General features: G+C 36.6%; 1 protein-coding gene and 1 non-coding gene across 2 annotated transcripts in view; both read left to right on the forward strand.

Annotated features, from left to right (window-relative positions):
* Positions 1–2186: 2186 nt before the first annotated feature.
* Positions 2187–2322, forward strand: LOC144456093 (small nucleolar RNA U109). Its single transcript, XR_013484996.1, has one exon. It is a non-coding gene; the product is annotated as a small nucleolar RNA U109 (small nucleolar RNA).
* A 5890-nt stretch (positions 2323–8212) lies between these two features.
* PPP1R13B (protein phosphatase 1 regulatory subunit 13B) overlaps positions 8213–26250 on the forward strand; it is a 100276-nt gene continuing 82238 nt past the window's right edge. Inside the window, 1 exon segment of the mRNA XM_020971147.2 lies at positions 8213–8363. Coding sequence (XP_020826806.1) covers positions 8262–8363 — 102 coding nt within the window. The 5' untranslated portion in view covers positions 8213–8261.

Consider the following 26250-nt stretch of genomic DNA (forward strand, 5'->3'; position numbering starts at 1 on the left):
AGAGCCCATGTGGCTGGCATTACCCTACATTAGCCAGTGGTTCTCAGTCATTTTGCAGCTTGAGCAAGCACTCTGTTGTTTGCTCTTGATCTCTGGACATTTAATCTGCTCTCCGAAGCTCTGAATGGCAGTTTTTATTTTTTAAAAAAGAAACAACCCAAAAACTATGATTCAAGAGCTCTGCTATAAGGCAAACAGTACAAATAGAATTTGTTATAAATATTTCTTTTTGAAACTCATAATATCTGAAGAGTTATACACAAAGGATTTTAAAATTAATATTGATAAATATTTGAATTCATTGTTAGTGAAAAGAAAATGTAGACAGACTTGGGGCCTAGTCTCTGTCACTTAAATAGTTGTGTTCTCTTGGACAAACTCTTCTTTCCTCTGAACCTCAACTTTTCTCATTTGTAACACTGGGGAATAGGGTTTTTGGACAAGATTATTTCTCTTTCTTTATTCTGTCTTTAAAGTTCTTCTAGGTGTGGAAAAACATTCCCTCAAGATTTGGGATGGAGGTAGGAAACTTAATGGGTTTAATGGGTCCATCTTTGGCCTGACTCCTGTTGGGTTTTGGTTGTTTTAAGGCAGTCTGTGAATGTAAGTAAGTCACAGGCATAGATTGTGCCCCAAAGTGCAATTGGTTCTATTGGATTTTGGTGCAAAATAAGGATATTCAGCTTGGCCTTTATTTTCCAGTGTTACATTGTCAGTCATCTTAATCTGCAGTGCTAGTAAAAAGTAATGTTGGGGGCAGCTGGATAGTGCAGTGATAGAGCACCAACCCTGGAGTCAGGAGGACCTGAGTTCAGATGTGACCTCAAACAGTTGATAGTACTAGTTGTGTGACCCTGGGCAAGTCACTTTACCCTGATTGCCTAAAAAAAAAAAAAGTAATATTAGAGTTGTATTTTCTAGTTAGGTAACTTTTTTTTTAAATAAAATTTTATTGATGTCTTCTGTTTTTTACATCATCATAATTATCCCCAGTATCTCTTTCCCTTCCAGAAAGCCATTCCATATAACATAGTGTTTTTCAGCCCAACTGATTGCACGTGCCTTCAGAGTTTTCCAATGTATCAATGTGTAATACCTTTGGGACCTCCCACATCCACAAAGGTGTGAGTTGGGGGTGTTCTCTCATTTCTCTTCATTCAAGTCATATTTGTGTTTTATAATTTTGCTACATTCACTTTGGATAAGTTTGTGTGTGGTGGTTCTTTCTGTTTATATTGTTCTAGTCATTGTGTATTTTGTTTTCTCAGTTATGCTTATATCACTCTGCATCAGTTCATGTAGATCTTTCCGTGCTTCTTTGTGTTCATCCCACACATCATTTGTTATAGCACAATAATGTTCCATTGCATTCATGGTACCACAGTTTATTTAGCCATTCCCCAGTGGATGAGTGTCTACTTTTTTTTTTCCATTTCTTCGTTAGCACAAAAAGTGCTGCTATAAATATTTTGGTGTATATGATGACTTTATTTTTAATGGTTAGCCAGGTGATTTTAACTTAAAATTTGCATTTGAGTTCTTTTTGTCACATTTTTTGTTTGTCTAAAATTATTTTTATTGATTTTAGTTAATTTCTTCAGTTTACTAAGAGTAGAATATTAAAGCCAAAGCAAATATATATATTTCCCAAGCTTTCAGTGTTTTAGAGCTATTATTAATTCAATTCAAGAAAACAAGAACAGAATGTAAATGACCTTTCATACTAATATATTTGAAACTTTGCAGATATGCAGCCTTTATTTAAATTGAAAGTAAAATACATTTTAAAAATTAGTAAGCAAACTTTAATATGTTATATATTATTTATATGTATATTATAAGTACATATTAAAATATTCAATTTCTTTTATAGTATTATACAGGTTTCCTTTTTTATTCCTCCATAAACCAATTTGATGGCTATTTATCCCGTCTTAGGATTATAGAATGTGCAGCTTTCACAGGCGTAATTTGTGTTAAAAAATAAAGTATAATTAACCTCATTTGATTTTGGTACAAAATAATGATGTGCTGCTTAGCTCTTATTTTCCATTGTTACATCGAGTCATTCATTTTAATCTGCTGTGCTTTTTGAAGGTCATATTGTAGTTATATTTGGGAGGGAGCTAAACACCTTGTTTAATTCCTTCATTGTATACTTGATAGCTAGGGTTTTATTTTAATTCTTGCATGTAGAATTTTTTGTGCTTCTCATTTATAGGAGCATAAATATATTCAAAACATGCTACATAAAACATTGGAGTGTTCAGGGCTGCCAGCCTTTCAGGAAAGGCTGAGTGGTAGTATAATTCTCCTACACTGAAAAGAAGTCTGAATTTTATTTCCCAGCATATTAAGACATGTAACTTGTGGTAGAGTTTAGGAAATGTTATACATTTTTCCTCCACAAAAGATCCACTCTTTAGCTTCGTCATGGAATGGAGGTGGCCTGGGTTCTTGAAGGCTATGTAAATGGAGCTTACTATCTGATAGGTTTGTTTCTAGTAGGGTGAATTCTTTGGCCTTGGCAATACATGAAAAAGAAAAGAAAGGATTAAAAGTCGTTCTTGGTCCTATGTGGCCTTTTCTGTTTTTCCATTGTTGATAACAGTGCTCAAAGCGTGCTGAGCACATTGCTCTGAGGCTCTACTGTAAATGTGAGATGTTGGTCCCACAATCATGAGCTGGATCAGTACCTTGTCAAAGAAACTGGAAGAGAAAAGGAGGATGTAAATATAGGATGGCTGTCACAGATCTTTGTTAAGGAGGCAAGCAAAGCAAGTGGAGTTGGTTTCATTGTGTATGTAAATGCAGTGGGACATCATTTCATGGGGTACTCTACCAGTTTGTCTTGTGGTAATCGTGATGATCATTAAAAAAAAAAGAGCTTGAAGATTCTTATGCCAATACCTAATGCAGAAGAGGAGATACATTATAAAAATATATTTAAAAAAATTAAACTGACCACGTCTTAAAAGACACGAATGACTAGGAAATGCTAAGAAATGAATAAGATCCCTTGTTGGTAACCAGTCATTTGTGCAGTTAGACCATTGATTTCTAAGTGTGCAGGTCAAATCAACAGAAAATTAGAAGAAAGTTTTATGATGTGAGAAAGATTTTCATCTTTAAAGAAGGTTTTAATATGAGAAAAAAGATATACTGTGTGCAACTATTATAGATATATTGGTACTGAAAAATGCAAATCAATAAAGAAGAGATCTTGATACAGACTAACATGGTTGTCTATGGAAGTTTAACTGATAAGGTGGTCTGCACAATGACGAAACCTTAAAGAACTCCAAATTAGTTTTAGCTAGCAATAGATTTCCTTGTCATAAGGAGAGACTTGATAACTAAGTTTAACACTAGTTCAAAATACAATCTCATTTGCAAAACTTGCCTTATAAAATAATAAATAGCAGTAGCTTTTAAAAAATTTAGTCACTTGAAGGCTTGCTATGACACCAGACTAAGCCAGATAATTCTAAAGGCATTCATTGAGTTCAGGAGGGCAGCAAGTGGACAAAAAAAAAATGTAAAAGATCTGTCAATTACAGTTGGCATGATTTCACGTGTATAATTGATATCATATTGCTTCATTTCTCAGTGGATTGGGGAGGGGTGGACAGGAGGTAGGGGGAGAATTTAGGCTCAGAATTTTAAAAAAACTTAAAATAAATAATAAACCTTGAAAATAAGATAAAGAACAGCTATGTCAGTATTTTTAGAAATAATTTTCATAATCTGTTTTGGAGGCAATAGAGTTTTGAAAGTACTGAATTTATTTTCAAGATATATGTAAGAGTGGACAATATGGAAGAGTTAAAAATTATGGACGGTATTAAAAAAAGATGATTGAAAGGACAATAGTAACTATTGATATATTCCTACTTTCTCATTTTTATAAAATCTTTATGAATGATCAACATTTGTGTTGAAGGTATATTTGATTAACACATGAGAATGCAGTAGATGGTTTTTGCGGTGATTTTCTTTTCTTTTTTTATTCATTTATTTTGGTTTATCAACAATCACTTCCACAAGCTTTTGAGTTTTAAATTTTTCTTCCCCTTCCTCCCCACCACCCTCCCCAAGACAGCGCACAATCTAATATAGGCTCTATGTATACATTCATATTAAACACATTTTCATGTTAGTGATGTTATAAGGAAGAATTAGAACCAATAGGAGGAACCACTAGAAAGAGGAAACAAAACAAAACAGAAGGAAAAAGTAGCAAATAGTATGCTTTGATCTGCATTCAAACTCCATAGTTCTTCTTCTGGCTGTGGATAGCATTTTCCATCATGAGGCCTTTGGAGACGTCTTAGATCCTTGCATTGCTGAGAAGAACTAAGTCTATCAACGTTAGTCATCACACAAACCTGGCTATTACTGTGTACAACTTTTTCTAGTTCTTTTGCCGTGATTTTCAGTAACAAGTTATATCTTCAGAATTACAAGATTGAAAGTTGTATAAAATAGAATCCATTGTATAGGTTGTTTGATTGCAAAAATATTTGACTCAGAATAAAATGCCATCCTAAAGGTTCTCACGTATCTCCCATATGTATGTTTGTTTGATTTACAGATTTTGTTTTATATAAGTATATAAACCAAAATCACAAATCACCGTTTGTTGTTTTTCAGTCATTTCAGTTGTGTCAACTCTTTGTGACCCCATGTAGGGTTTTCTTAGCAAAGATACTAGAATGGTTTGCCGTTTCCTTCTCCAGCTCATTTTATAGGTGAGGAACTAAGGCAAACAGGTTTAAGTGACTTGCCCAGAGTGATTGTCTGAGGTCAAATTTGAACTCGGGAAGACGAGTCTTCCTGACTCCAGGCTTGTCACTCTATCCACTGTGCCAACCAGCTGCCCCAAAATCACCATTATATTTCCCCCAAATGGTTAAGCAAAATAGTATAGTACTATGGCTGATAATTCCTGTAACTGTACACTATAACTTAAATAGAATGAAAACTGTGTGCTTTAGTTGTTTTTTTTTAAAACAAGATTCTGTCAATATAGTCCACTGTATTTAATTTGCTGCTGTTAAATGCCATCATTCACTAGATGTGGTTGGTATATGCATTATTCTCTTGGTTGTATTTTCTTTACTCTCCATTTACTTGGTATGTCTCTCTGTTCCACATGGTATTCTGTACCACAATTTATTCAGCTGTTGCCCCATTTGTTGGATACAATTTGTTTCCAACTTTTTGCTAATATAAATAGTGCTAGAGATTTTTTTGATACAGAAAGATCTTTTCTTCCTGTCAGTCTCTTTGGGGATATAAATATGAATCCAGTAGGATCACTGGGTCAAAGAGTTTGAAAAATTTTGTAATTTTTATTGCAGAATTCCATATTGCCTTCCAGAATAGTTGTTGGATCGTTTCACAGCTTCACCAGAGGTGAGCTTATATGCCTATTTCCCCCAGTTCTGTCCAAAATCTACTTGGCCATTTTGTTGTAAAGTTTTAATTTGCTTTTCTTTGATGATTAATCCCATGCATGTGTTAGGATTATATAAGATTACTTGGTAGACACACATAGAAACTTGTTCAATGATCCTGTGATTATTGATATCAAGTGAGACATAAAACAAGGTCATATTTACTTTGCCAAAGATGTTTGCTGAAGCCTGGTGCAGTGGGGAGAGAAGTGAATCCTGGAACCAGGAGAACCAAGTTTGAATTCTGGATCTGCCACTTTACCTTTGTGACCCATGGCAAGTCACTTCATCTCTTGGCCTCAGTTTCCTTACTTGTAAAATGAGATGATTGAACTAGATGGCAAGAGTATCTATCTTCTAGTCTAAATACATGAGCCTGAGCCCCAAATGGAAGAACTCTCTGTAGATAGTAAGGTTTTTCAAACTTTTCTATTTTCAGATGATTTAATACTGATTTCATTGTGAAGTCTACTGAAATTTGTCTAACCAAATAAAAAATGCCTTTTGTCTAACTTGTGATATGTAGTTGAATGAGCAATCTCTTGCTTCAGTCAGTGTGGGTATGCATATATATATATATATATATCTGTGTGTGTGTGTATCTATGTCTATATCTATGTGTGTATGTATATATTTTGGGTAGGCTTTGCAGCTAAGTGATGAGCTGGACCTGTATTTGAATGAGTTAATCAGAGAGCAAGCTGGATTGCTTTTGGTAATACATGCAGCTCTCTTAGTGATCCCAAGCTGCTCCCAGAAAAAGAAACCCATATCTTTAATGCCAATAATTTACTGATATGATATACTATGTTATGATATATACATTATGGTGGAACATAGTAGTATGTCTGTGATTCATGAAGCACAGCAGTCTCTGAAGTATCAGAATTTTTGGGTGACTCAAAAGGCAGCAGAGATCCATACGGTGAGCAATAACATCTACCTGTCAAAAATGACATAGTGTGAGATTGGAAAAGGTAGAGGGCCAGTCATGTAATGAGAATGAAGGATCACAAGCTGACAGCCTGAATGCTGCAGTAGCACCTCTGGAAGGTTTTAAAATCCCCAAATCTAAAAGTCATCTTCTTCCAGCATATGAGGGAGGTCTTTTGTCGGTGCTTGTGGTAGTATATGAACAAGAAATGTCATAGGATAAGAAAATCTGAATGCATTTTGATGTGAATCGTTGAGGTCATGGATTGATTATTTGGATTATTTGTCTTTGTAGGAGCTAATTTTTACTGAATGTATTTTGATATATGCAGAAACTCATTAGCATTCATGTTTATATGATAATTTAAGCTGTGCAATGTACTTTCATGGGTGAAAATTGCAAAGAGATAAATTTAGACTTGAAATAAGTCAAAAAACTTCCTAATGGGGCTATTCCAAAGTGGAATGGACTGCCTTTGGAAAGAGTACATTCCCTCTCATTTGGAGGTCTTCAAAGAAAAGACTTAGGTGATAATTGGTTGAGTATGAATGGGTTGGGCTAGATGGCTTCAGAAGTCCCTTCTAAGTTTGAGATTCTGTGATTCTGAACACCTAGTAATTTAGTCAAAATGTACATTTCATTAGAATCATAACACAAAAATGGCTTTCTTTTCCTGAGATTTATGATCTGTATTGAGACATCATGTATCAATTGGGGAATGGCTCTTATTTTTATAAATTTGACTTAGTTCTCTATATGTTTGAGAAATGAGGCTGAGAAGATTATTTCTTATTTTTTCAAACAGTAATCAAATGAACACTTTGGTGTGTAGCTATTTTGTTGAAAAATTTCATGAAATTTACATGTTTTTATTCTGACCTACTCAGAAGTTAAACATTTACCATTACACTTACGCAGTACAAGTGTGTGTTTATTGTTTTTGTGAACTCTGTTCTCATAAAGCACCAGCAAGCATCCCCCAGAACCAACTGTCTGTCAGCAGCTATGACCTTGTAACTGTAACTCAGCCATATAGACTTGGTAGAAATATAAGTCTGTAGGTGAATAGTGCACATAGGGTGAGGATGGATTGAAAGACATTTAGATTTTTAATTTTGAGAGTTGGTAACTTCATTTTCTGAGGCAATTATGGTATAGTGGAGAGAGGTGGAGTAAGAAAAGATAGAAATTTGAATTCTGCCACTGATATACTGTTTATATAACCTAACCATGGGCAAGACATTTGAACTCTCTGAACCCATTTTTTTTGTGTGTAAAATGGAAATTATTATACTTTGTAGTCCCTGCCACATAGGGCTGTCATGATTCTCAGATGAGATAATTAAAGTGCTTTGCAAACCTTAAAAGTATTTTAAATAGCTCAATTACTATTATGCTTAAAATGTCTTTTTTTTAACTTTTTCTTAAAATGTCTTTTAAGTGGAAATTTTTCTAGGATTCTTTTACAAAGCAGGTTAGTAACATTTTTAGAGGAGTTTCATATGGAAATGAAAGAATATGTTTCATATTTTTTGGTTTTTGGTTCTCATTCCTAAATCCTGGTTGCACATAGTTACTGAACAATGTTAATGTCAAACTTTCTCTTCCATGGAACTTACCTAATTAGGTGAAACTTTATCCAGCATATCACTCTGCTGTCACAACTGTAGTCTGGCTTGTTTCCTTAGAACATCTTATCATGTCTCATGTCCTTAGTGCTTAAATTCAGATACCAGTTGGCCTGACAGACATCTATTTCAGTATTTTCCTTTTTGTAGTGAACAGATACGTTTATTTTAGACTATAGGCACTGTCACTTTTGCTTTCCACTTTAGCTTAATGCACTGCACATGAAAATATTTTGAAAAATGGTGACAAAAAGAATCATTAGCAAAACAAAAGAAAAGTCTTGGTTTTCAAAAACTGGACTTAAACATAAGAAGAAATTGGAAAGAATAATTGGCAAAAAGGTAGGAATGGTTGTGTAGAATGCATATGTGTTTTTCTCATACTGAATTTTTAAGGATATTTGTTTTAATTTGAGAGTAACCTTACTAATTCCTTCTGCTTTTTTTTTTTAGGAAAAAATGCTAAGTATAAACTTTATGGACTAGCAGATAGATTAATAACTTTTTTGTAGGTATAAACATATCTTAGCTATGGTCAGACAAGATGAGGAAATACCATAATGAAGTTGTTGTTCATTATAAAAAATACTGATGTTTATATTGTTTGACTATTTGAAAAAAGCTCTATGTGTACACACACACACACACACATATATATACACATGTATGTATGTGTATATATGTATGTGTATTTATGGAACTAGCCTACTCTATAGATTTTTGCCTACTTTTCACATAAAACGAATATGTAGTAAGGAAAGCTGATTTAAACAGTTCTGTTAGTAAATGTTGGGTTTAATACCATATGTAGCCAAGATTGCCTCAGATGGTGAAGGAAGTTTTGTTGGAAGGAGTATATCAACTTTTTCTTATTAATGAGATAACTATTTTCTGTTAAAGTGCCATAATTTACAAAGTCATGGAATATTAAGAGTTGAATGGATCTTTAGGGATCATCTGGTCTGATCCCCTTTACTTGACAGAAGAAGAAACTGAGAAGTTATAATTTGCCCATGGTCATGCAGATAGTGGTGTAGACAGGATTAGAATCTGGGCCGTTTTTTAGGGAATCTTGAACTAAGATTAGAACCTGGGTTAGTGATTTTTTTCCTCTATATCATGCTACCATGAAGTTCAGAAGAAAAAAAAACCTTTTGAGTTCAGAAATTTTTTTTTTAGTCATAAATATCATAGGTAGAAAAAAACATTAGGAATTGGGAAGCAGATTAGAAAAAGGATAGAAAGGAGCTTAGTGAAACTATGGAGACATTTAAAAAATAATTTTTTTTTAGTTTGCCTTTTATATTTTTCATGGAGTGGAGTGTATATGATATTTTTTTCCTACATAGCAGTGACTTAAACTTTTATATTGAGACCCTGAGTCCTATGAGGTTTCTTAAAAGAAAGTATCATTTTTTCCCACTTAATATTTTATTTTTTTCAGTTACATGTAAAGATAGTTTTCAGCATTCACTTTTATAAGATTTTGAGTTACAGTTTTGTTTCTTCCTATCTTGCTCCTCATCTCCTTCCCCAAGATGGCAAGCAATCTGATATAGGCTATATATCTACAATAATATTAAATATATTTCCATATTAGTTATATTGTGAAAGAAGAATCAGAACAAAAGAGAAAAGAAAGACTATGAGAAATTAAAAAAGAGAAAATAGTATGTTTTGATCTGCATTCAGACTCTGTAGTTCTTTCTCTGGATGTGGATAGCATTTTCCATCATGAGACTTTTGGAATTGTCTTAGATCATTGTATTGCTAAGGAGAGCTGTCTGTTATCACACAGTGTTGCTTTTACTTTGTACAATATTCTCCTGGTTCAGCTCACTTCACTCAGCATCAGTTCATGTAAGTCTTTCCAGGTTTTTCTGAAATCTGCCTTCTCATCATTAAAAGAAAATATCAGGGCAGCTAGGTGGCTCAGTGGAGAGAGCACTGGCCCTGGAGTCAGGAGGACCTGAGTTCAAATCTGGTCTCAGACCAGACACTTGACACTGTGTGACCCTGGGCAGGTCATTTTTAACCCCATTGCCTAGCAAAAACAAAAAAACAATAAAATTAAAAGAAAATATCATTGGATAGAGCACCGGCCTGGAGTCAGGAGGACCTGAGTTCAAACCGGCTTCAGACACTTGACACTTACTAGCTGTGTGACCCTAGGTGAATCACTTAACCTCATTGCCTAGCAAAAAAAACAAAAAAAACCAAAAGAAAATATCATTACAGTGGACAAGTTAAATCTGAATGAGTCCCCACCAGAACCATGCAGTTTCGAGATGTGAGACATCACAGAAAACATGTAAAACCTTCAAATTTGAAAATAGTGTTGTATAGTGTTAGTGTTTGAATGTACCTTTTATTTATTTTAGTTAAACCGTTTAATGACGATCAGTGAGATAACAGATGTAAAGCATTTTACAGACCTTAAAGTAGCATACTGCTCTCATGAGCAGCAGCATGGCTAGAGGATAAAAAGCTAGCCTCTAAGCCAGAACAGCCTGGGTTCAAGTCCTGCTTTGACACATCCTGGCTGTGTGACTTTGGGCAACTCACTAAACTTCACATTGCTGTAGGCCTGGGATTGGCAGACTTTTCTGTAAAGGGCCAGGCAGTATAAATATTTAGATTTTTGTGGCCCAGAAGGCAAAATCCAGGATATTATGTAGGTACTTTATAGGATAAGAGGAAAACAAATACCCACAAATTTTTTATTGATGAAATTAAAAACATAGTAATTGAGTAAAATTTTGTGAAATGCAGGTCTGCTAACGAGAAAAATGATTTTTTGAGGGGGAACAAAGGATAACATTCACCTTAATCGAGGTTCAAAGTTAGTATTCCCTATCATTAAAATTGATTATGAATGTTTGTCTATTAATGCTGATTTGTAATAGCTAAAAGCTATTAGTCCTAAATAAGTTTATTTTCTTTGGACATATTTCTACAGTTGCTGCAGTCAAACACAATGTAATTCACCAAATCAGTAAGCTTTCCTTGCATGGCTAACAAATGTTCTACTCAGAAACTGTGGTTGTAGCCTCATTTTCTTTTCTCTTTGTCAAGAAATTCTGCTGTGATGAGATATTCCATTTAAAATTTTCTTTTTCTGATGACTGCATTTCCGTGAGTTGGTAATGTCATGATGAGTGCTTGATCTGGTAATGTCAGCATATATTGTATTCTTTTAGCATAGCTATAGTGTCATTGCATAATAAACATAATGCTTTGCCATATAATTCAATAACAGGATAATCCACACTCCATTGTGCAGTGCAACATTCAAAGTCCATTTTTCTTGTTTTGATATTATAGGTATGCCCTGGTAATAAAAACAAATATTATGACTATCACTGCAGTTTGTAGTGTGATGAAGAACAGCAGTATGAAGAGATGAGAGTGCCATGTACAATCTCACTTCTGCTGTGGTTAGCCCCAGAGAATTCAGACAATATGTAAATGCCTATCATTTACATATTGTCTGTGAATTCTTTGTGAATTTCATATAATTTTCATGTCATGAAATGTTATTCTTTTAAAAGATCACTGTCTCCCCAACTATTTAATGATATAAAAACTTTTCTTGGTTCGTAGGCCATATTAAAACAGGAGCCAGCTGCAGTTTGCTGACCCTCTCTAGGCAACTTTCTAAGAGAAAGGTGCCAACCTGCGCTCATAGAAGGAGTTTCCTCACCAGAGAATTCCCTCTACCAGTGAAATCACAGGCCAGAAAAAAGTTCAACTGTTCAGCCAACATTTATTGAGCACCCTGTACCTGTGTGGAGGGCCCTCAGGATACAAAGATAGCTAGAGTAGAATTCATGAGATCTGTTAAATCATTGCAATGGGTACTTCTCCCTCCAACTGTGTAGACTGGAACCTTACCCACACCTCTTTATCCTATGTACCTCCTGATGGTATCCTCTAGTAAATGTACCAGGGATCCACCCAACATGTTTGGGGGACCTTTCTTTAGATCTCTTCACATTGTATTGGCATATGTATTTTGTAAATAGAGAAATAAATATGAAGTAATTTGAGGAGGGGTACTAATAACACAGAATCATGAAAGACCAGACATTGAATGGAGATAAGGATTCTGAGAGGTGGAGATGAGGAAGAGGCACATTTCAGTGGTGTGAGACAGATAATCTGTGAGAATGCATGGAGGAAGGAGCTAGTGTCTTTTATTAGAGTAATGGTCCTGTTGACTGTAACATAGAGTGCACGAAGGGAGGAAAATATTAAATAAAGCTGGAAAGGTAACCTGAAACCTTATTGTGGAGGGCCTTAGGCACCAGGTTGGGGAAACTTTTATTTTGTCTTTGGAGCAGTAGGAAGCTGTCAAAGACTATTTAGTAGACTTGTGCCTTAGGAAGTATTCTTTTACATTTGCTAAGAGCTTTCAGACAAATCTAACTCAATGTGTAGATGTTTACATATATTTTTGTTTTGTAGGATTCTAGACTTGGAGGCAGAAGGGTGCAGGGGAAAGAGGGTTGAGTTTGGCACAGAGTACTTTAGGTCAAATTCTAGTCTGCTATTTAGTACTTGTGTGACCATGGGCAAGTGAATCTCCCTGGACCTTTGTTTCTCATCTGTAGAATGGAGGCATGGACTACAGGACCTCTACAGTTTCCTCTGACACTAGAGCTATGTGGTCCTATGCTGATGATGGATGTTATCAGCAACCAACAAAGAGCTGGAATTTCATCCTGTCACCTTAGGGGTCACTTAATCCAAGCTCTTCGAAGGTGAAGTGATTTGGTTGAAGGCACACAGTGAGCAAGTGGCAGTCCGGCTATCAATAAGCAAGTCGTCAGTTAAGGTGCATTTACAGACTTAGTACAAGCCTCAAGGAGCCGACATTCTTATGGGGGAGATAACCACGGGAGTACAAATGCATATCTAAAATATAAATGGAAAGTAATTTCAGAGGGAAAATATTGGCAGTCTGGGGGACGAAGAAAGGCCCAGAAGGTGGGGTCTGAGCTGAATTGGAAGTAAGGTGGGAAAATGTACAAGGCATGGGAGACACCAGAGAAAAGGCCCTAAGTTGGGGGGTGAAAGGACATGTGAGAGAAGCAGCAAGAAAGCCAGTGTAGCTGGATTGTAGAGTATGTGGAGATGAGGAACATGTAAGAGTAGAAAGGTAGAAGGGGGCTAGGCTACGAAGAACCTAAAAGTCAGGGCATTTAGTGGGGAGTCACCACAGTTTATTGAGTATGGAGGTGACAATAGCTCTGTACTTTAGGAAGATCATGTTGGTAACTTAATGGAAAGGTCGGATTTGATTGGGAAAGCCTTGAGGCAAGGAGACCAATGAACCAGTGGGCTGTTAGAGGCAGTTAGGTGGCTCAGTGGGGTTAGAGCAATGGGCCTAGAGCCAGGAAGATCTGAGTTCAAATCTAGCCACAGGTACTAGTTGTGTGACAATGAGCAGGTCACTTAACCTCTGTCTGCTTCAGTTTCTACTCCTGTAAATTGGAGATAGTAGTAACACCCTCTTTGCAGGGTTGTTTTAAGGATCAAGTAAAATAACATTTGTAAAGTGTAGAGCATAGTGCCTAGCACAGAGTAGGTGCTTATTCCCTTCATCTTTATTGCAGTAGTCAGAGTTAGAGGTGATCAAGGCCTGCACTGGAGTGGCAGCTTTGTGAGAATATAGAGAATGAGATATATAAGAATGATATTGTGAAAGTAGAGACATAAGGGTTAGAAACAGATTGGATGTGTGGGGTCATTTCAGCTGAGGATGAGGATGACGCTGAGGTTGGGGGCCTGAAGATGAAGGAAGATGGTGGTGCCTTTCACAGAAATAGGAATGTTAAGAAAAGAGGGTATGGGGTTTGGGGCTGAAAGATAATTGTTTAATTTTGTACATGTTGAGTTTGAGATGACCACAGGACATCCTGTTTCAGCTGTCCAGTAGGCAGTTGTTGATGTGAAACTGGAAGTCAGGAGAGATGTTAGGGCTGGCTACGTAGATCTGAATGTCATTGGCAAAGAGATGGTAATTGAATCCATGGGAAATGATGAGATCAAACATCAAATAAAATGGTATAGAGATAAAGAGAAGAAGGACCAGAATGGAGCTGTGGGGAACATCTGTAATTAGCTGTGACTTGGAAGAAGACCCAGCAAAGGAGTGTGAGGAAGAATAGTTAGGCAAGTAGGAGGAGAATCAGAAAAGAAGCAATATCCTGAAAACTTAGAGAAAAGTTTTCAGCACATTGGAGAGAGCACTTGTCAGCGTATAAAGCGTGACTGCATAAAGTTAAGAGAGTGATAGAGGAGGAAGTGGATATACTGGTTGTAGACAGATTTCTCAAGGAGTTTGCAATCAGGGATGGTCAGATTGAGTGAGAATGGAGGGATGAAGAGACATGATTATCTTGTGGGTAGTATGGAAGCATCCACTAGATTGGGAGAGACTGAATATTTGTGAGAAAGTCAAATTTATTAAGTGTTTGCAGTGTTCCAGATGCTGTGCTAAATGCTGGGGATACAAAGAAAGGCAAAAACTGTACCTTTTCTCAAGGAGCTCACAATCTAATGGAGAAGACAATATACAAACAGCTATGTATAAACAAAATTGTGTGTGTGTGTGTGTGTGTGTGTGTGTGTGTAAGTAATTGGATATAATCAGAGAGGGAAAGAATAGATAATCACAGGGGGAATGGGAAAGGCTTCTTGCAGAAGGTAAGATTTTAGCTGAGACTTGAAGAAAGTCAGGAAAGCCAGGTTGGGATGATGAGGAGGGAAAGGATTCTAGGCTTTGGAGACACCTACTAAAAATGCATGGAATCGTGAGATGGTGTGTTGTGTTCAAGAAAAAGGAAGGAGGCCAGGATCATTGATCACAGAATGTGTGGAGATGAATAAAATATTAAGAAGACTGGAAAGGTAGGAAGAGACCAAGTTATGTAGAGTTTTAAAAGACAGAGCATTTTATATTTGATCCTGAAAGTACTAGGGAGCCACTGGATTTTATTAAAGGGGGGTGGTGACAGGATCAGTTTGACAGTTTTTTGGTGGATGGACTGGAGTGGAGAGATACATGTGGTAGGGAGACAAACCACTTGGCTATTGTAATAGTCCAAGTGTGAGACAATAATGGCCTGTACCAGGCTATGTTGGAGGAGAGAGTTGGAATTACAGAGGAGATGGGCTACTGGAGAAGATGTGATGGAATGTGATTATGGGTGCTTTTAGAAGGGTTTGTCTTGGTAAAAAGAAGGGCCAGCTCTTTGTGTGGGACAAGGAGGAGATAGTGGGGGAACACACTTGTGAAATGTGAAATGAAGAGCAGAGAAGAGGCAGCTCTTGGCAAATGGCCTCAGTCTTTTTCAGTGAAGTAATGAGGCAAAGGGTGGAGATAGGAGGGCCATGAGAGGCTTGAGGAAGGATAACAATGTTTGGGATGGCCACTGTGGCTCATAGGATAGCCAGTCAGTTAGGCAAATATAAAAGGACTGCCTTATTGCAGAGAGACCAGACTGGCTTTTTGAAGAAGTTCCTCACCAAAAAGTTCATCACTAAGTGATGAGTTGTTTTGGTTATAGAAGCTTAGAAAAAAAAGTCTCGGGCATGGAGGGTTTGAGATCTTCATCTGTGGAGATAGGACCAACACAGACAAAATTGTGGATTTTTTTTGAAATGTCAAAGCGGTTACTATTCAGTAACTATGGTAACTGTTCTACATAATGTGTAAGTAGGGCCAAGGCAAGGGTGACAGTAGACTAGGCTCATGTGGCTACATAACCAGTCTAGGCGTCCGTATTCTTTAGGTGGTGATCTGGAAGTTATTTTTGTTAATAACAATAATAATTTAAAAAAAAAACCTTCAATTTGTATGATACTGTAAAGCTTGGTAGGCATTTTATGTGCACTACCTTGTTTGATTTCCACAGGAGTCCCGTAAGTAGATGTTATCTGAGATAAGAGAATAAGAAGTTAGGAATCTAGGAAATAAGAGCCATCACAGCTTTCCCCCCTTCCCTCCTCCATGCTCTGTGACTTTATTAAGACTCACAACCACAGTGTTTCAGTATAACTGTGAACATGACAGATTGGTAAGCATGGAAAGGAATTGCGAAAAGCTTTGCCTGTGTTCATTGAAGGCAGCTTTCACGTGTGTTCATCATAGTTACCTCTGATCATAGGCTTACCTGTAATAATAATAATAACTAACATGTATGTAACATTTTAAGACTCACAAAGCTCCTTTACATATGTTATCATATTTTAGCCTTCGAACAGTTCTGATGGAAGGGAGAACATTGCCCTTGTGGATGTTGGAGGGATGGGAACAAGGTTATTCCTCTGTTACTCTTTAAGCTCAGAGTCCTAATCTTGCATGTACCAAACATTAACACAAATAAAGAGAATTGGGTATAAATCTCATTTGCTCTCCTGATTTTAGGAGGAAAAAAAAATACCTTAAGTGAATTAAGAGTTCATTTTGGCTCATTTGGATAATTTTTTTGGTGAGTCTTCCAACTCTAGGTCCACCATTCTATCCACTGGACCACCTAGCTGCCCCTGCTTGTTCAGTTGCATCCCAACTCTCCATAACCCATTTGGGGTTTTCTTGGCAAAGATACTAGAGTGGTTTAGCCATTTCCTTCTCCAACTTATTTTACAGATGAGAAACTGAGGCAAACAGAGTTAAATGACTTGCCAAGGGTCACACACCTGAGTAGGTGTGTGAGGCCAGATTTGAACTCAGGAAGATGAGTCTTCCTGACTTCAGGCCTTGCACTCTATCCACTGGGTCACCTAGCTGTCTTTTTTGGGGGGGAGGGGGAGGGGAACTCCAGGTAAAATGTTGAAAATTAATACCTTCTAGAGATTTAAGGTATCAAAGTTTGCATGAGATTGTCAGTATATTGCTATACCCTTGTCTTTCTCAAAAGGGTAGTTTATCAGGTTATTATTGTTGTCTGTCACCAAATGCTTATGGACCCAATTAGCTCTATAGCTTTCAAATTAAGTCATTTTGGTTATTAAGAAGTGAGTGTCAGTCCAGCTTATGAACCTGGAATGATTGTCTTCTTATTACTTGAAGATCCCACTTACATGCTGAATATTTTGGGTCTCATACTATCAAAAGAGGTTCATCAGGAATGATCTTTTTTTGAGGGGGAAGAGGTTGGGGGAGGCAATTGGGGTCAAATGACTTGCCCAGGGTCACGTATCTAGTAAGTGTCTAAGTGAACTCAGGTTCTCCCATTAGGAGTGGTCTTGAGCAGAATTTTGTTAGTCCACTTCTAAGCTTAGAGAATATTTAATTTTTAGCTTTGAGAGCTAATGAATGGTTATTCAGTAATAGTGTACGCCACAAGTGCAACCTCAGAATCACTGTGTGATCCTGGATGAATCACTTAACCTCTACTTGCTTCAGTTTCCTCATCTGTAAAATGGGCATAATAATAGCACCTACCTCCTATGAGTGTTGTGAGGATAAATTGAGATAATATTTGTAAAGTGCTTCGCATACCTCAAGAGCTATATAAATGGTAGCTGTTATTATTTGGTGCTTAATAAATGCCTGTTGACTTAAACTCACATTTATATAATAATGCTTTAAGGTTTACAAAGTATTTTACATCACACTAACATTTTGAGATGTAGTTAGTGTATTATTATTGCCATTTTATAGATGAGTAAACTAAAAGGAAACATCTGCAAAAAAGTCCTTGATTTAGTAAAATATTCTGTGAAAGTCAAAACATATCAGAATTTAGTACTTTCCAGTATACCTCCAGATATGAAACCTAGAAAAAATGTTTTTTAAAAAAATGATTGTAGGATATGCATTCATTCTGCCCTTGAACCTACAAAGAACTTAAACATTGAACTATGTAAGTGCCCCCTCACCCCCCAAAATGCATATATAGTTTTTTATTTGCCTAGCAAAAAATTTGAGTTGATATGCTCAGTGCTAACAGAAATGTGTCTGTGTTGGAAGAGAAGAGTGTCAAGGGATTGGTGAGTGAGAAATGCCTTACGTCAGAAAGCACCCTCAGACCCACCTACCTAGATTCTTAAGAGTGAATTGAGGATAATCTGGGGTAGGGTTGGATTAAAGCAGAATCAAAAATAAGCATTGCCCTAGTTTGAAGACTTTCCCAGAATCTGACCAGTCTCTATGTACTGGGGAACAGGGTGAGGAAGACAGATCAGAAAAAGGGAAACTTGGAAACAACCAGAGTAGTTTATAATCTGAGGGTGTTACCTGTGTGACCCCGGGCAAGTCACTTAACCCTATTGCCTAGCCAAAAAGAAAAGAAAAAAAAATGTAATAAACTGGTCTGTAAACTAGCTTTGAAAAAGCTTGAAGCTTGGCACATTGTCCCCTCTACCCTGTACCTCTACCCTTGGGAACAGAGCCCAACTGTAACTGTAAGTCAAGAAAGAGACTGGAAAAATAAGCAAACAAAAAAAGAACCTGGCAATTAAAAATTTACTATTGTGAAAGGGAAGATCAAGACATAAACTATGTCCAAACAGCTGCAAGCAAAGCCTCAAAGAAAAGAGGTAAATTGAACACAAGCCTAACAAGAATTCCTGGAAGATCTAAAAAATAATTTTAAAAAAATAGGGGTTGTGGAGGAAAACTTGGGAAAAGAAATGAGAGCTATGCATGAACATTATTTCTATGAAAAGACAGTTAACAAATTGGTAAAAGAGGCACAAAAATCCTAAGGAAAAAAAACACCTTAAAAAATAGAATTGGCCAAATGGTAAAAGAGGTACAGAAGCTCACCAAAGAAAATGATTTCTTAAAAATTAGAATTGATACCACCTGTGTGACCCTGGCAAGTCACTTAACCCTGATTTCTCACCCCCCCAAAAAATTGGAATTGAGTAAGTAAAGGCTAATGACTCTGTGAGACACTAGTAAACAATAAAACAAAATCAAATAATAAAAAATAGAAGAAAATGTGAAATAGCTCATTGGGAAAACAACTGACCTGGGAAATAGAGGAGAGAAAATTTAAGAATTATTGGATTACTTAAACCATGATCAAAAAGGTGCCTAGACTTTATATTTCAAGAAATTATGAAGGAAAACTGCCTTAATATCCTAGAACCCAAAGGTAAAATAGAAACTGAAAGAATCCACTAATCGCCCAGATCCCAAAATGAAAATTCCCAGAAGTATTATAGCCAAATTTCGGAGTTCCCAGGTCAAAGAGAATATACTTCAAGCAGGCGGAAAGAAACCATTCAGATATTATGGAGCCACAGTCAGGATCACACAAGATTTAGCAGCTACCACAATAAAAGAACAGAGTGCTTGGAATTTGATATCCTGGAAGGCAAAGGAGCTAAGATTAGCTCTTAGGAACCAAGAATAGCCTACCTAGCAAAACTAAGTATAACTTATGGGGGGAAATGGAATTTAATGAAATAGAGGACTTCTAAGTATTCCTGATGAAAAGACCAGGGAAAAATAGAAAATTTGGCTTTCAAATACAAGCCTTAAAAGAAGCATAAAGAGATAAATATCAAAGAGAAATTATAAGGGACCCAAAAGATTAAATTGTTTACATTGCTATGTGGAAAGATGATACATCTAATATCTAAGATCTTTATCATTAAAGTGAAACTGGTGGCTTTTCAGAGCCCTCCCTCAGTTAAATCTAATTCACTTGCGTGTCATTGTGTCACCTCCCTGATGTCATGTCCTCTTCGAGAACGAAGGACAAACAGCAACAACTTTATCATTATTGAGCCAGTCAGACGGATTCCACATACAGAGAGGGCACACAAATGAACTGATTATGTTGGGTGATTTTTTAAAAATGATTGAGAAAGGGAAATGTGCTGGGAGAAGGGGAAAGAAGAGGAAGAGTGGGGGACATTATTTCACATAAAAGAGGTGTACAAGGAAGAGCTTTTATAGTGGAGGGGAAATTAAGGTGGTGGCCAATACTTGAACTTCACTCATTAGAATTATTTCAAAGAGGAAAGAATACACACACACACACACACACACACACACACACAGTCAGTTCACTATAGAAGTCTATCGTAACTAACAGGGAAATAGGAGAGGAAAGGGATAAGAGAAAGGGAAGAGATGGTAAAAAGGAGGGCAGATTAAGAGGCAGTGTTCAGAAGCAAAATAGATTTAAGGAGAAATGGGGTGAAAAGAGAGAGAGAAGGATAAAGACAAGAAACTAGGATGGAAGAAAATGTGGTTAGTAACATAACTCTGAATATGAATGGAATGAACTTACTCAAAAAGCAGAAGTGGAAAGCAGAGTGGATTAGCAACCACAACCCAACAATATGCTTATAAAAAACACTTGAAACTGGACACACACAGTTAAAGTGAAGAGCTGGAGCAGAATCTGCTATGCCCTAGCTGAAGTGAAAAGGGCATGGGTAGCAATCATTATCTCAGAGAAAGCAAAGTTAAATATAGACCTAATTAAAGGAGATAAACAGGGAAACTACATCTTGCCAAAAGGTACAATAGACAAAGAAGTAATATGAACACTTAACATATATGCACCAAACTGTATAGCATCCAAATTCCTAAAGGAAATGTTAAGTGAGTTACAGGGGGAAATATACAGTAAAACTATACTGGTGAGAAACTTCATCTTTCCCGCTATAGCTAGATAAATCTAACCACAAAATAAATAAGAAAGAAAGAAGGAAATTAAGGAAATGAATAGAATTTTAGAAAAATTAGATAATAGACTTCTAGAGAAAATTGAATGGGGAATATAAAGGAATATAACTTTTTCTCAGATGTACATGGTACCTTTGTAAAAAATGACCATGTATTATTAATGCGTAAAAATCTCACAATAAAATGCAGAAAAGCAGAAATATTAAATGTACCCTTTTCAGACCATAATGCAATAAAACTTATGTTCAATAAAGGAACATTAAAAATTGATTGGAAACTAGATAATCTAATCCTAAGGAATGAGTGGGTCAAGAATAAATCATAGAAAATGTCAACAGTTTCTCTTAAAGATAATGACAATGAGGCAATATACCAAAATTTGTGGGATGCAGTCCGTAAGGGAAAATATACATCTCTAAATTCTTACATCAGTGAGAGAGAGAGAGAGAGAGAGAGAGAGAGCGAGTGTGCAGATCAGTCATGAGCAGATCAGGGCATGAAGCTCACAAAAGTAGAAAAAGTTTTAAAAATCCCAATTAAACACCAAAATGGAAATCCTCAAAATCAAAGAAAAGATAATAAAATTGAAAGTAAAAACAAAACAAACTTATTGAACTAATAAATAAAACTAGAGTCTGGTTTTATGAAAACAAAAAAATGGATAAACCATTGGTTAATTTGATTTTTAAAAAAAGACAGAAAAAACCAAATTACTAGTCTCAAAAGTGAAAAGGATAAGTGCACCACCAATAAAGATGAAATTTAAACCATTATTAGAAGTTATTTTGCCCAATTATATGCCAATAAAACTGACAATCTAAAGGAAATAGATGAAAATTTACAAAAACATTAATTGCCCAGATTAACAGAAGAAAAAATAGAATATTGAAGTAGTCCTATCTCAGAAAAAGAACTTGAACAAGCCATCAATGATCTACTTAAGGAAAACTCTCCAGGACCAGATGGATTTACAAGTGACTCTATGAAACATTTAAGAAATAATTAATCTTAATACTATATAAATTATTTGAAAAAAAATAGGTAAAGAAAAATCCTACCAAATTCCTTTTATGACACAAATATGATTTTGATATTTAAACCAGGGATAGTGAAAACAGAGAAAGTAAGCTATAGGCCAATTTCTCGTGCATATTGATGCAAAATTTTTATATAAAATAGTGGCAAAGAGATTACAGCAATTTATCACAAAGATCATACTTTATGACCAGCTGGGATTTATACCAGGAATGCAGGACTGGTTTTGGGAAAAATAGAACCATAATTGACTACATCAATAACAAAAATCATATAATTATGTTAATAGATGCAGAAAAAGCTTTTGACATAATACAGTGCACATTCCACTTAAGAACACTACACAGCATAGGAATAAATAGAGCCTTCCTTAAGATAAGTAGTATCTATCTAAAACCATGAGTAACCATTATCTGTAATGGAGATCAACTAGAAGCCTTCCCAGTAAAAGCTTTCCTGTAAAACTGTGCATACCCTTTGACCCAGCAATACCACTACTAGGTCTGTATTCCAAACAGATCAAAGAAAAAGGAAAAGGATCTATATGTACAGAAATATCTGTGGTAGCTCTTGTGGTGGAAAAGAATTGGAAATCTAGGGGATGCTCATCAATTGGGGACTGGCTGAATAACAAGTTATGGTATGTAATTGTGATAGAATACTTTTGTGCTACCAGAAATTATGAGCAGGCTAGTTTCAGAAAAACCGAGGAAGGCTTATATGAACTGATGCGAAGTGAAGTGAATAGAACAGGAAAACATAGTGCACAGTAACAGCACTATTGTATGATGTTCAGCTCTGAAAGACTTGCCTACTCTGATAAATACAGTGATCCAAGACAGTTCGAAAGGACTCATGATGAAAAATGCTATTCACCTCCGGAGAGAGAACTCTGTTGAACTCTGAGTGCAGACTGAAGCACACTTTTCTCACTCCCTTTCTTTCCCCTCCCCTCTCCTCCTATTATGGAAATATGTTTTATGTGACCCGACATGTATATTCGATATCATATTGTTTGCCTTCTCAGTGGGTGGATGAGGGGTCCAAGGGAGGGCAAGTATTTAGCTCTCAATTTTTAAAAAATGAATGTTAAAAATAAAAATAAAATTATCAAGTGTGTACTATTTGTACCAGAAAAAATTCTATTAAATATGTATATTAGATTCAAGTTTTGGAAAAAGTCAAACGAGTATTGTGGTGTTTTTATGAAGAGAAGCTGAGTGTTTACTAGGGTTTTAAGAAAGGGTTTTTTTTTTAAATTTTATTTTTTTAAAATTTTATTGGGGTTAAGTGACTTGCCCAAAGTCACACAGCTACGAAGTGTTAATGTGTCTGAAGCTGTATTTGAGCTCAGCTTCTCCTGACCATCTAGCTGCCCCCATGTTGATTTTTAAAAGGCTAATTTTGTTTTTCCGAATTGTCCCAAAGCTGAGCAAAGATGATACAAATTGTAACTTGCACAAACTGTCACACAACATGCAGGGGTTTTTTTCCCCCACATAACAGTCCTGTTGGTTTACCTGTACACAATAGTGTGGCTGTCAGGTGACAGATCAAGTGACTACTGAGACAGAGGCTGCTCTGTGTTGGTTGAAAAAACAAGTCATTGATATTGTGGAAATGCTTCGAAACTTTCTGTTTCTTAGTAGTGGTTAAATGATTCCTGATCTGTAAAAGTATCACAGTTTGGTTGTTACCTGTTCAGGAGCCACATAGGCTTTATAGATCTTGGGTTTTTTCCTTGTCAAAAAATGAATACTTACGCCGTTGCCCAAATCTTTACTCTGCTTTCAAAGCCAGACATAGAGGAAAAGCAGTGTGTGCTCACTGGCTCTGCTTCCCATCTCTCCTACGCTTCTCAGTCTGGTGGAGTCAGCTTCCAATCCCATCACTGGTTCCCTCTAAAGTTATGAATGATTTCCTTCTCTTAAGGTTAAAAAATTATATTTTCGTATCACTTTTTCTGTATTTATATCTTGTCACCACCTTCCCTACCAGGTGAGTGATGTAACAGAATAAATAAAAGGGGAAAAGGCAGTTCAGCAAAACTAACCCACTGATAGTATATGCATGCATTGTTTTGTATCCGTAATCTGCCACCTCTGCAAAGAATGGGTAGAGGTTGCATTTTCTTATCCCTTCTTTAGGGACAAATGCTGCTGATCTCTTAAAAATCTGATGAATTTTCCCCCCTCAGTTTTTAACCTTATTGACTTTTCTTCAGCTTTTGACCCTGTTGATCACTTTCTCCTTCTGATTACTGTGTTATCCCTCAGTCTTCATGGCATGTCTGTCCTTGGTTTTCTTCTGTCATACTGCTTCTTTGCTGGGTCATATCCAGTGTCCTGCCTCTTACCATGTGTCCTCCTAGGGTTCTATCCTGTGATCTATTCTCTCTATACTCACTTTTCTTGTGATTCATTAACTCTCAGATTCAGTTGACTCCCAGATTTATATATCTAGCCTTAATCTCTCTTGTAATCATGGAACTATCCTTTCTGCTCCTCCCTCTCCCAGACTTCCATATCAATTCAGTTGCCAAAGCTTGTCACTTCTACTTTCTCACTGTATCAGAGTCCTGCTGCATCTCTCTACTCACATAGCTGGCCACTTAGTTCAGGCCTTCATTACCTTTCTTTCTGATTACAGTCTTTTGTTCAGCTGCCAAAGTCAATTCCCAGAAACACAGGTTTGACTATACCATTCCCCTGTTCAAGAAGCTTCTATGCTTCTCTTTTTATCTCTAGAATGACATACAAAATCTTCAGAGTGGTGTGGTGTGGAAAGTCCTTCGTAATGCAGCTCCTACTTATTCTTCTCACCGACCCTTCCCAATCAGTCCTCCTGAGATAGAACCCTCCTTAGTAGAAGTCTAGTTAAGTAAAACAAACTGGATACTGCCATCTTGTCTCTATCTTTTCTTCTCTAGGTTAGACATTTATAGTTTCTTCATCCCATCCTTGAACGGCATAGTTTCAGATTTCCTTATGCTTTATTTAGTATTAGTCCTATTCTGGCTTGTCAGTGTCCTGGTGGTCCAGAATCATAGTTAGTTTTTACATTGGTCAGTGTTCTGCAGTCTTTTAAAGTTGTTTTTCTTCATAATGTTATGATGCTATGAGTTGTCTTAGTTTTCTCTGAAACTGCTGCCTTGTGTCTTCACATTCCATAATTTGTTGAGTCATTCTCCTGTTGACAAACAGTTCCATAATTTCCAGTTATTTGTTGGTGGATAGATACATAGATAGTCAAAGGCAGCTAGGTGGCCTAGTAGATAGAGTATTGGCCTGGAGTCAGGAATACTTATCTTCCTGAGTTCAAATCTGGCCTCAGACATTTTACCAGCTATGAGACCCTGGGTAAGTCACTTAACCGTGTTTGCCTCGGCTTCCTCATCTGTAAAATGAACTTGAGAAAGAAATTGCAGACCACTCCAATATCTTTACTAAGAAAACCCCCGATGGGGTCACAAAGAGTCAGACATGAACAAAACACTGAACGACAGTGGCAAAATATATAACGAAAAGCTACTGTAGATGTGTTTTCTTTGATCTTTTTGGTGTACATAGGCCTAGTAGTGGTGTTGCTGGATCAAAGTGTATGTATAGTTAGTGACTTTTTAGGTATAGTTCCAAATTGCTTTTCAGACTTGCTGAACCAACAGTGCATGACTTATGCCTCTTTTTTCTGCAGCCTGTCCAACAGTAGTCATTTTCCTTGTTTATTATTTTTTGCCAATCTGATAAATGAGAGACAGAGCCTTAGAACCTTGCTCTAATTTCTCTAACAGTTATTTGGTGCCTTTTTTCATGTTTGTTGATAGCTTGGATTCCTTTCTTCAAAAATTGACTGTATCCTTTGATCATTTATCCGTTGGGGAATGGAAGCAATTTTCAATATGTCAAGGAAAGAATATGTATGGAGATATGTAAATACAAAATGTATCCATACTAAATATAAGGTGGTAGGGAGTGGACAGGACATTTGAAGTTGGGAACGATTTAAGGCAGGGATACTAGTTAGAAGACTGTTGCAGTAATCTGAGTGAGAGATACTGAGGGACTGAACTAAGATTGTGTCTGTGAGTAGAGAGAGATGTGGAGTTAGAAACAAAATTTGCCAACTGGTATGTGTGTTGAATAAAAGTCTCTCTGCTGACTTTCAGTTTCCCATCTCCAACTGTCTTTCAGACATCTTGAACTGGATGTCCAGTAGGCATCTTAAACTCAATATATTTAAAACCCTCCCCACCTGCTACCTTCCCTAATACTGTAGAGGGCAAAACCATCCTCCCAGTTCCTCAGGCTCCCAGCCTACGAGTCATCCTGAATTCCTCACTCTCTCTCATCCTCTATAGTCAAACTGTTGCTAAGGCCTGTTGATTTCACCTTTGCATCTTTTGGATATCCCCCCTTCTCTCTTCTGATACTGCCACCAATCTAGTGCAGCCCTCATCACCTCACTCTGGGTTATTGCTGTAGCCTGCTCGTGGGGCTGCTTGCCTCAAGTCTCTCCTCACTCCTGTCCATTCTC

This window comes from Phascolarctos cinereus, unplaced genomic scaffold (assembly GCF_003287225.1).
Source record: "Phascolarctos cinereus isolate Bilbo 61053 unplaced genomic scaffold, phaCin_HiC Scaffold_2;HRSCAF=192, whole genome shotgun sequence".
In the NCBI taxonomy this organism is placed as follows: domain Eukaryota; kingdom Metazoa; phylum Chordata; class Mammalia; order Diprotodontia; family Phascolarctidae; genus Phascolarctos; species Phascolarctos cinereus.